This window comes from Danio aesculapii, chromosome 13 (genome assembly GCF_903798145.1).
Source record: "Danio aesculapii chromosome 13, fDanAes4.1, whole genome shotgun sequence".
Lineage (NCBI taxonomy): Eukaryota > Metazoa > Chordata > Actinopteri > Cypriniformes > Danionidae > Danio > Danio aesculapii.
The window spans coordinates 16,055,433-16,068,288 of record NC_079447.1 but is presented as its reverse complement, the minus strand read 5'-3'; the positions used below and the strand labels follow the sequence as shown (position 1 = coordinate 16,068,288).

Below are 12,856 nucleotides of genomic sequence, written 5' to 3'. Positions count from 1 at the left end.
ATTGGTTTTACGCACACTTTAACACTAAATGCACATAAGAAAGGCATTTAAAATATAAAATTGGCCAGTTCATGTGTATTCAAATCAAAATCATCACGGCCAGCGAGATATCATGAATATTTGATTTGTTTCCAGTCACAACTGAATAAGAAGGATGATTTAGTGTCAGTCAGAGATGAGCAAGCACAACTTATTATTACTAAAAAGCTGCTTGTTTTCAACAGCTTGGCATACACATGAACATTAAAAACTAATCGAGTCATCAGGGGTTTAGAATCACCGCTTTATCTGGCATATGCAAGTCAAATAAAACCACATTTCATCCATCACACACATCACCCAGTGAGATTTTGAACTTTATCCAGGTGTAACTTCAGGGCAGAATCTGAGAAAGTTATTGAACAAATGGCATGACTGGTGCATGAGCGAGAGTCCCGGGGGAGGCCTGTACAAAAACCACCACACATAATGAGGTCTTATAGGACTTCACTACCACAGAGACAGACGGAGAGATGTGGGCAAGACAGGAATGAAGATGCTAAGACACACTGAGACTGCAGATTAGGATCTTTAGCGAAACATGCAAACAAAAGAAATCTTGACTGAAGGATCAGGAGATGAGAACAATCCTTTCACGTAATTACAGAGACAAAGCGAATGGGGTACGAGAGCCATCAGATAGTCATCAGAACAGCGAACTACAATTATTCTCTTCATTAATTGTCTACTGCTGTTTTTACTGAGTGTGTGTGATCGTTGATCAAACCAAAATGTTCTTAAGATCTTAAAGCAACACGAGTAGTTCAGCTGGGAAATGCTTTGAGCTTTAGAGTTGCTCGTTTCTGGTCTTAAACTCTTATATTATATCCTTAATAATGTATTTATAGTAGAAATCCCTTATTGTACAATATTTTGACATCACGTTTTTACTTGGTCACATACAGGTCACACTGATAGATCTACCTAGATGTCATTAGAAGAGTCTCATGCGTCAGACGCCAAAACATCACCAGCAGAGTAAAAGTTCACAATGACCCATCAGCGCAATTAGAGTTTAATAAGGACTCTTCCAGCTCTGTGATGTCAGGTTAGAGAATATTACAGGTCAGGGAAACCGCTGTCTAGGTCAAAAGCAAGAAAACATCTTATTTACCGATGTACTGTGGTATTTTTGCAATAATGGCAGAGGAATTGACAACCAGGACATGTAATAATGCACTTTAAGCAATGATAATCAGAAAATAAGCATATACAGTTTTTCTCAGTCCTTTTGGTGCTCACAACACTATTTACATTTTGTGAAAAAGTGTTTCACAGGACTCAAACCTGCGTACAACACTGGACAAACTGCCCTACTGAGCAAACTGACCACACAAGTTGTTCACAGCTAGAAAGGTGAGGCAAACGCATTCGATTACAGTTCACAGACATTGTTAAATTGATTTGTGGAATTTAATGCAAAGATCTGCACAAAAATAATCCTTTACTCATCGATTTGTCCCTGTAAGTATCATTATGTGAAAAGGAACACACAGTTGATGTCAGAATTATTAGCCTTCCTGAATTATTAGACAGTATATTTTTTCCCCAATTTCTGTTTAACAGAGAGAAGATTTTGCAACACATTTCTAAACATAATAGTTTTAATAATTCATCTCTAATAAATGATTTATTTTATCTTTTCCATAATGACAGTAAACAATATTTGACTAGATATTTTTCTGGTATTCAGCTTAAAGTGACATTTAAAGGCTAAACTAGGGAAATTAGGGTAATTTGGCAAGTGAGGGTAATTAGCCAAGTCATTATATAGAGATAGTGTGTTCTGTAGACAATGTAAAAAAATATAGCTTAAAAGGGCTAATAATTTTGACCTTAAAATGTTTTTAAAAAAATTTAAAACTGCTTTTATTCTAGCCAAAATAAAACAAATAACTCTTTCTTCAGTAGAAATACTGTGAAAAATTCCTTGCTGTTTAACATTATTTGGGAAATATTTGAAAAAAAAAAAATAATTTACATAATTTATTATAATTTATCTAATAATTTATTAAAAACCTAATAATTCTGAATTCAACTGTAGGTTTTTGCCATCATACTTTCCTGTAACATCCATTTTACATAGAAACCGCAGTCAAACGTATGTGTTGCAAACATACAGTTGATGACATAATTATTAGCCCCCCTTTGATTTTTATTTTCTTTTTTAAATATTTCTTATTAATTATAAAATATTATTAAAATATTATTTATTTTAATTATGTTTAACAGAGCCAGGAAATTTTCACAGTATGTCTGATCATATTTTTTTCTTCTGGAGAAAGTCTTATTTGCTTTATTTCAGCTAGAATAAAAGTAGGTTTTAATTCTTTAAAAGCCATTGCAAGTTTAAAATTATTAGCCCCTTTAAGCTATTTTGTTTTTCAATAGTCTACAGAACAAACCCTCATTATACAATAACTTGCCTAATTACCCTATCCTGCCTAGTTAACCTAATTAACCAAGTTAAGCCTTTGCATGTCACTTTAAGCTGTACAGAAGTGTCTTGAAAAATATTTAGTAAAATATTATGTACTGTCATCATGACAATGATAAAATAAATCAGTTTTTAGAAATGAGTCATTGAAACTATTATGTTTGGAAATGTGTTTAAAAAAATCTCTCTGTTAAACATAAATTAAGCAAAAAAATAAACAGGGGGGCTAATAAAAAGACTTCAACTGCATGTGTGTTTGCGATAACCCTACTTCTACAACCCATAAGCTTGACTTATAAGGGAATGCATGATCCTCATATGAACCCGGTCTTACTTGCTTGTAAAAGAAAAACTGTTCACTTACAAAGCCATCATAAAAAAGGTCCTTGAGAGACAGCGCATCCAGATCAGTGAGCAGAGAACCTGCATATGTGTGTTTGTGCAGGTCAGCAATCACACATGCTGGTAATTATGACTACATCTCTGTTTAGTCCCCAGAGTAAGTGACTTCTCACATCACACACGGGTCTGGAGAAGCACATTAACAACCACTGACCTCGTTCCTTCAATCTGGCCAGTTACAGTATATGTCCCTCTCTAAAACCATCTCTCTCTGTTACTGTCTTTGTGCTATTTCTGAAGGAGATGAGCTAGTAGCAAAGTATTGCTGTCTGGGGCCGGATAAGATTAGTCTGAGTTACTCTGACAGGTTAGAGAATAAACTGAAAAAGAGTAAAGAAGCAAATATAAAAGAAAAAGACTGTTTAACTGAGTTTAATGTAACTTTGTAAGACAAACAATATTTACTTATCCATTCTATGTGTTACTAGCACCAAGAAATTTATGTTTTTCTGTCAGCAAGCGTCTTTTGACATCTCCCAGAGCGCTGTGGAAGTACAGATTTCCACAGACAATTGGATCAGGTTTGTAGACAACATTGCATCAACAAAGAAACTAAGCCCAGATGACAAAGTTGCTGTAGGGATCTGAAATAAACGCTGTAAATGGGTTTTGTAAAAGTGGATTTATCATTGGAAACTGTATCACACTTTGTCAACTTTTTAAATGGATTATGGTAAAATTGGAACAAAAAGACAACAGCCTTCTTACATGTATGGCAGCACTTTGCTTTGAGGGTTTGGCTGATTCTTTAAGTTTAATCTTTTTTATATATAATTATTGTTTTTAGAGATTTATTAACTTTTAGTCAAACTCAGGTCTATTTAGTGTCATGTGTTGAAGCACTAACCACAAGGCCTTTGGCACCAAAAAAATAAATCTTTATTTATATAGAGTTTTTGTCTTGTTTCTAGTATAAATATCTAAAAATTCTTAAATCAAGAAGGATTTTCAAGACGAGCAAAACACACTGTCTAGTTTTCAGAAATTATATAAAAAATAAATTATATTTTTCTTAAAACAAGCGAGGTAAGCAAAATAATCTTGTTTTTTTTTGTTTTAAAATAAGATTATTTTGCATACTGCCCCACCCTTTTCTTCACTGTCGAACTTAAACATTCTTAGAGCAGCGAATAAATCTCTCAATTCGATTTTTTCATTTGATTACATAAATAACATCAAATAGGTGTCACTTTAAAAGTGCAAAGATCTATAATGAAAGCATTTGTTTGCTTTCCTAACTTTTTATGCTCATTACAGACTAAATTAATTGTGTGTTTAAAAGAAAACCCAGATCGACATCTTTAGATGGTATTATTATTATTATTATTATTATTAATTATGTGTATATCAAAAACCCATACTTTCACTCCACTCCAAATCACGTGTACAGAATCTGTTTGGGAAAGAGTGTTTATTTATTAATATGGAGCACTCTGACAGTCACACACTGCTACATGAACCGACTGCTTTGATGATTGCATAGGAGGAGCAACGGCACCTGTCATGAAAAGGAAGGGAATCCCGAATAATAATCCGGAAATAATATTTTATTTCAAACTGTTTTCATGCCTAAATAAAACGAAAGCACAGAACACTTTCACATTAAAGAGCAAGGTGGTGATTCGGTGGTATGGTTTAAGTATAGGGAGAATCGGCTCTTTAATGTTTATTGCCACCCTTCATTGAAAGATTGAAAATACGGGAGAAATACGGGAAAATACCTTTACAGGATGATAAAGAGATAAAATTGTAAAATACAGGAGAATCCCGGGAAAAACAGGAGGGTTAACAGGTATGCTTAATACTTCTGAAAACAAGATAACATGTTTCTTGATGTAAGAATATAGATATTTGGACTAAAACAGTGTCTAACAGAACACACAGTGTTTAGTCTTTTAGTTTTAAATGGAGACTTCAAACACAGATGCATTTTTCAGATTTTCTTTTGCAGTGTTTTCTTCATTTCTGTTTTACAAAAAGTGTTTACAATGCTTTGTAAATTTTACTGAAACAACCCCCCCCCCCAAAAAAAAAACATATGTATTCATACTTAAGTATTTTGAAAGCACAGCCAGACTTATAGACAAGAATATTAGCAGTAGTTTTGTCTTTTGTCATGTTTTGTTTGCTGCAACTTTCTGATTGGTGGAATATTCTATCATAGGTAATGTAATTTTTCTGCACAGACATGGTTGTTTCAAAAACAAATTAAAATAATGCTAACAGTGGGGTTCAATAAAAGTATATGCAGTTGATTAACAAAAGTAGGTGTCACAACAGGTGTGTTTTTACTTCAGTGACCTGACTGTTGAGTACTATACATTGTAAGAAATAAGTCTGCTTCGACCCAACTTCCACTCTAAATAGTGTGTTGATGCTCATTTCGCAAAATGGCTGAATTATAATTAAAAAGATAAGTCAACAGTTTGTTTGATAAGTCGTGCATTGTTTGAGGGGACTACATCTTCAGCAAATGGTAGCAATTGTAGAATAGAAATGGATGGGTTTGTGGCACAGAAAACCATCTCAGACAAGGGGTGTTGAAACTTCATTAACAAAGCGATAGAGAGAACAGCTGTGTCAACAGCCAAGGAGCAAATTCATTAACGTTTAATTGTTGTAAACGAAAACTGTATAAATGGTTTGAGTTTAAGAATGTTTAGGGTTCATCCTGACTCTGCCTAACCCAAGGTACTGCCGTGTGCTTTGAGACAGCTATGCTGAATAAACATCTTCATTGAGATCTTCTACGTCTTCCTCGTTTTTTCTTACACATGCAGACTGAAAATGGGCTTAGACGACAACATGCCCAGTGCATTATGGATGCTAAAACTATCCTGCCTATCTGCCAAAATTGAAGACAACAACCATTTTCTCTGTTTTAAATTGAAATCTCATCAATTAAAGCCCATTTTGTAAGGCATGAAGATTTATCAAGTGGAAAAAACAACAGATATTTCTAAGAAATACACAAAAGAAGACACTCACATCCGACCATCATCATGGCTACAGAGAAGATCTTCTCTCCATCTGTCGTTGGCGCGATGTTTCCAAAGCCAATGGTGGTCAGGCTGGTCATGGTAAAATATAGTGAGGTTATATACAGAGAGTCTTTACCGGGACCGCCCTCCCACTGGCCGGTCCCACTGGCATTGTAGCGATACGGGGACCCGATGCTGGTGGCTAACTGGAAGAGCCAGCTGTCAGTTTTGATGGTGTTGGTTTGTTCGTCAATGACCTCATAATCTCCAATGCTGTACCAGATGCAGGCCAGCCAGTGGGCCACTAATCCAAATACACAGACCAGCAAAACCAGCACAGCCGCGCCATACTCCAGATAGTGGTCCAGTTTACGTGCAACACGACCCAAACGGAGCAGTCGGACGACCTTCAGAGAGCTAAACAAGCTGCTGATGCCCTGAAACGAGAAATATAAAGACAGTAACATTCAGTACATTTATAATATAATAAAATAATGTAATGCAACACAAATATACTTTAGCGTAGGCATGGGACGATAACCGATTTCACGTTTACCACGTCAAGGTTTAAGTCAAAAACCACAAAAATTTTCTGTTATACCATTCTTACGGTATATGTAAAGTTTTTTTTTATTTTAAGTGTTTTATTTTATGTTTTATATGATTATTTTGTTTACAGTTTCTCCACATCAAAAGCTACTGAACAGCCCATGATTCAGTAAACATCTGAAAAACAAATCACTTAAAAACCAACATCCAAGCCTGCTATAGGCCTGAACAGTGCAGTGGCTTAATTTATATCCAAGGAAAAGAAATATATCCAGAGATGGCTTTTCAAGTTGTAAGGAAATCTGTGTTTTTAAAATTAATAAATATAGCAGAAGTCAATGATTTATTTGAATTATTTAGCCTGACATGTTTACAGTTCCAAAATACTTGAAATGTTTCTTAAGATAAAATATTTTGTGTTCACAGGGGGGAAAAGTTGTTGTTTTTACAGAGACATTTAAAAAGAATATATATTAGAGCAATATTCACAATACCGTGATCCAGTGAAAGCATGATATTTTTATCCAAGGTTATCATACCGTCGGAATCACAGGTAACACTTTATTTTGATGGTCCATTTGAGTATTAGTAGACTGTCTGCTGAATATCTGTTGATAGTGCCCTTTCAAGACATTTAACTGACTATAAGAAACTTTGCAAGTACATGTCAACTTACACAAACTCTAACCCCAAACCCTAACCCCAACCATAACAGTTTATTTCTAATCTAATGAGAATTAGTTGGCATGTAGATGCAATGTAACTTATTTTCAACAAACGGACCATCAAAATAAAGTGTGACCAAATTTTATACCAGGCTTTGCCTACTTTAGTATTAAGATTATTGTTTTTAATAATTTAATTAATCAGTTCATTATTATATTTGGATTATTTATATAAGTAGCAAATTTATCCTTCACATTTTACTTATAACATATTTACATGTATTTTATATATTACTTTTGTATTTTAATGCATAAAGCTGTCATTTTTGTTAAAGCATGTATCATGTCAGATTTTTCTTTACATATAAATATGTGTGTGTGTGTGTGTGTGTGTGTGTGTGTGTGTGTGTGTGTGTGTGTGTGTGTGTGTGTGTGTGTGTGTGTATATATATATATATATATATATATATAGATAGATAGATAGATAGATAGATAGATAGATAGATAGATAGATAGATAGATAGATAGATAGATAGATAGATAGATAGATAGATAGATAGATAGATAGATAGATAGATATTAAATGAAAACATAGCTATGGGTTTTGCTTTTTATTTCTTATAATATACAAATCGATCAGACAAATTTTCTCTTTATAACTCTATAATTACACAATCATACACACTGACATGCGGCGCATAAACGAAAAATTGATTTGACATTCAATCTGGTTAAATCATTTCTCCACTGTCATTAATCACAAAGCTGATTAAATACACACCATCCAGTCATTTTATACTATTTGACACAGATCATTGTTAATTGGACGCCACATTCTGAAACAATGAGTGCTATTAAAATTTCTCAGCTGACTGAACACCCTCTTTACAGTCCTAATTGCACAAAAAAAGATTCTGCAAACAGTTTGTTTTAAATTTGGAGAAGGGGAGTTGAACAAAAACGACAGTAAAAAAATAATAAAATCGTGAGAAAGCGGTTAGACACGAGAATCACTATGCGGGGAGAACGCTCTGTTCTCCCACGATCGGCCAACATGAAAAGGCCTCTGAAAATTTGATGTCAGGCAGTACTTTAGTCTTTCCCCTACATTAAAACAGTACATTTCAGTTCAGCCTGACCTAGTGTGACCATCAGGCATAGCACTTTTTCCTTTAAAAAGCAAAATCAGATTTGGAGGAAAACAAACAAAAAAGAATCACAATGCAGCCTGTCATTCATTCATTTTCCTTCAGCTAAGTCCCTTTGTTCCTCAAGGATTGCCACAGCACAATGAACCGCCAACTTATCCAGCATATGTTTTACACAGCTGATTCCCTTCCAGCTGCAACCCAGTACTGGGAAACATCCATACACGTTAAATTTAAAAAATTATTTTAAAAATTATTAAATTAATCTAAAACAATTTAAATTAAAAGTGGCAGTGTGGCGATTTTCTTTTGACATTAAACATCCTTCACACACATTCATTATGGCCAATTTAGATTGTACAATTCACCTGTAACGCATGTCTATGGACTGCGAACATGGGGAGAACATGCAAACACAGACCCAGCCAGGGCTTAAACCAGCGACCTTCTTGTTGTGAGGCAACAGTGCTTGCCACTGAGCCACCATGTCACCCCGCAGCCTGTGATAAATTGTAAAGAATATACTGTGTGACAAAATCCCAAACCTGTACAAAAACCAACTGTACTTTTGAAGCAGCTGAAAAATGATAATAGACCCAGGCTGTGCAATTAATCCAAATTCAGCTTCGATTTCATTTTTGGCTTTTAATGATTATGAAAAAACATTAATCGGGATGATTGATTATTGCATCATATAGCACCCCCTTTCCAGTCTTACACATTTGTTGCTCTGCAAAGCTCAGTTTCATGTGAAAATTGATTATGTAACGTTTGCAGCATGGGATGTGCATCATCCATTGATGTACATTCGAATCATTCATATTTTTAAAAGCGCGAAAGAGATCGCATGCTGTTGTGTGTATGCACTCAGCCTCAGAGACAAGCAGAGCACACACATCTAAAGTCATCTTAATGTGAGTGCTTAAATGGTCAAATACATGCAAACATGTGAAAGTGAAACCATAAATCAGAACGGTACTTCTCTTAAAGTGACAGCATGCAATATTCCTGCTGCCGACTGTTTTTAATCATTATTAATCAAACAACAAAAGGACAAAATCCCTCACTTCTCTTGACTGAAGGACTTTTGCAGCTGTAATCAAAGTTTATTCTTACAGTGAAGATGCTTAAAGCACAGTTTGTTAAATATATTTATTCTATTGTGTTTATTTCCCTTTTCTTATTTACAGGCAGGACAATAACTCTATACATACAGTTGAAGTCAGAATTATTAGCCCTCCTGAATTATTAGCAGCCCTTTATATTTTTCCCCCAATTTCTGATTAACGTAGAGAAGATTTTATTTAACACATTTCTAAACACAATAGATTTAATAACAAATAATTAACAATTTCTAATAACTGATTTATTTCATCTTTGCTATGATGACAGTACATAATATTTTACTACAAATTTATCAAGATACTAGTATTCAGTTTAAAGTGACATTCAAAGGCTTAATTAGAATAATTAGGCAAGTCATTGTGTAACAACATTGTGTTTCTTTGACAGACAATCCAAAAAAATTGCTAATAATAATAGGGGGCTAATGATATATTGATCTTAAAATAGTTTTCGAAATATTTAAACCTGCTTTTATTCTAGCCTAAATAAAACAAATAAGACTTTCTCCAGAAGAAAAAATATTATAGGAAATACTGCGAAAAAATCCTTGCTCTGTTAGACATCATTTGGGAAACTTTTATTTTTAAAAAATTCAGAGGAGGGCGAATAATTTTGACTTTAACTGTATATCGTTTTGATTAATCGTGATTACAATTATGACCAAAATAGTCGTGATTATGATTTTTTCCATAATCGAGCAGCTCTACTTTGCACAAGACTGTTATGAAGCGTTTAACGGTCATCATAATCTTAAATCCTTGAAAGTTTTAATATTTAGATTTTTTTTTTAATGTAGGGACATTTATTTGTATTTATGTATGCATTATGTCATTTTTGCATCAAATTACACAAAACGAATTACCGCTTGTATGAGGTGTTTCTAATGTAGCGTCTATGGGGCAGAACAGTAAATTTGACTTTGTTTTCTCTTCTGGGTGCCGTTATTATTTTCATACAATTCTTTTCCTTTTCCTAAAATCTTGATAAAACAATCATTAAGTTTTCTTTTATTATTTCAGCAAATGGGATTGAAATAAAATGATCTGTTGTACTCTCCGATTCACTGCGCTCTAATGATGACTTCCGCTACTGATAAACCCAGAAATGTAAATGCTAGCTTGACATGTAAGTTTAGACATTTTAATGTATGGTATATTCAACTGTTATGAAAAATACCAACAGCAACAAAGGACAACAAAAGACATAACGCCAAACAAACACCATTAAATGAACAACTAAACACACTGTGGAAGTAACATTTAGTTTCACATAAATTAATGTATAAAGTCAGATATACTTATATTTATTTCTCTGATGATGGCCTGAGGTTCTTCATGACAATAAACATGTTTAGAGTTAAAATATAATATTCCTTTTCATGTGATGAGAAATTCACAGAAAAGTTAACATGGCACATTTGCGCAATGGGAATTAGTGAAGCTCGCTCTGACATAACAGTTCATTTTGTTTGAAGTGTTTTTCAGAGATTTTTATCAGAGTAACACACGATACAAAATTGAGGAAAGAGAAATGGCTCACCTTTTTTTTAGGTGAATGAAATTATATTGTAAAAGAGGTGTATTATATGGAAGGACTGACCCTTTCCCTAAGACATTGATCCTATAGGCCATTTCCATGTGGTGATGTCATTGGCCTATAAACATTTCATGTTTGTTGTCAAATTATTTCATAACCGTTACAAGAGGCAATTCAATCATAACTTAACGTTAAAACAGTCGTCATAACATTATTTATCAAAATGTGAACCTTTTTGGACTCTACAAAGCTGTGAAAATTAAAAACATGAAACAGGAAATAAGTTGGGACCGTTGTTATTGTTTGCATATCTCAAAATGGTCTATACATTTTCCTCATACTGGGGAAGGTGGTTGAGCAGAAATTGAATGTTTTAATTTAATTGTGTTGCTTTTACTTTCATACAGTTGATATCAGACTTATTAGCCCTCCTAAATTATTAGCCCCCCTTCTCCCCCAATTTCTGTTTATTGGAAAGATTTTTGCAACACATTTCTAAACACAATAGTTTTAATAAATAATTTCTAATAACTTATTTCTTTTATCTTTGCCATGATAACAGTACATAATATTTTACTACATATTTTTTCAAGATACTAGTATTCAGCTTAAAGAGACATTGAAAGGCTTAATTAGATTAATTATGATAATTGGGCAAGTCATTATATAATGATGGCCTGTTCTGTACATAATCGAAAAAAAAAAATTGCTTTAGCGGGTTTATAATATTGACCTTAAAATGTTTTTTTTTTTTTTAAATCCAAACTGCTTTTATTCTGGCTGAAATAAAATAAATAAGACTTTCTCCAGAAGAAATAATATTATAGGACATATTGTGAAAAATTAATCGCTCTGTTAAACATAATTTGGGGATAATGTATGAAAAATAAATTCACAGGAGGGCTAATGATTTTGACGTCAACTGTATATCTGGGTTTCCCAAAGGCAAAAGCAGCAGGAGGAATTCTAAAGTCTTTCAGGCAATTTTTTCTGCTCATATTAAGCCAAATACTCCAGAACTCATCGCACAGTGCTTAACAGTGCAGATGGAGAATGACCCAAAGCATTCTGCAAAAGCAACCTAAGAGTTTTTGAAAGGAAAGAAGTGGAATGTTATGCAATGGCCAAGTCAATCACCTGACCTAAATCCGATTAAGCATGTATTTCACTTGCTGAAGACAAAACTGAAGGGAAAATGCCCCAAGAACAAGAGAGTTTTGATTCCTAATTGGTGAGATGTGTAACCCTTAACAGAACTTTGTATATGGTAGGATCTGATAAAATAACAATACTTATGAATGTACACTACAACATACAAAAGAGAGAGATCGATTTAGAAATTTTGATAATGATTAGGTCAGCTGTAGTTTAAAATTACGCTGTTCTTTTAGGGCTTATTATGCAGTCTCTGTTGCCATCTTGTGGATGAACGACATCAACCGTCTTTGCTCAAAGACAAGCTAATGGCCGCCAACGATCTGTCTCTCAGAAATTATAAATAGTTAAAATAAGCACTATCCTTACAAATAAACTGCATACTTGCAATCTAAACAACTACATTCTCCACTAAAAACACCACAAAAGTATGTTGTCCAACAGCAGCGATATTTCTCAAACTGTAGAGAGTCCTCTGCTTGTCGCTGTATGTGGGCGGAGTAATACACAAGGGTTAAGAGGCTGAACGAGTTCTGTTATTTGCAGAATATCACACAGCTATCAGCCAATCAGATTCAAGAACCAGACAGAACTGGTGTATAAAGCAATATAATAATTCATAATATCTTCCCTTATTAAAATGATAGACGTCAAAGAGGATAACTGATATATCACCTGATATATCACCACTTTTTTTTTGTTTCTTTATTGAATGTATTGTCAAAAATTAAAAGTACAGTAACAAAATAAAGCAGGCAGTCATACCGAATTTTAAGAAGGATTAAAAAATTAATTAATTAAAAAAATAAATCAATCAGT

At 33.7% G+C, this 12,856-nt stretch overlaps 1 protein-coding gene across 1 annotated transcript in view; it reads right to left on the bottom strand.

Moving 5' to 3' along the window:
- kcnh5b (potassium voltage-gated channel, subfamily H (eag-related), member 5b) overlaps window positions 1–12,856 on the bottom strand; it is a 79,122-nt gene that overhangs the window by 45,207 nt on the left and 21,059 nt on the right. The window contains 1 exon segment of the mRNA XM_056470978.1: window positions 5,867–6,296. Within this exon segment, the coding sequence (XP_056326953.1) occupies window positions 5,867–6,296 (430 nt within the window).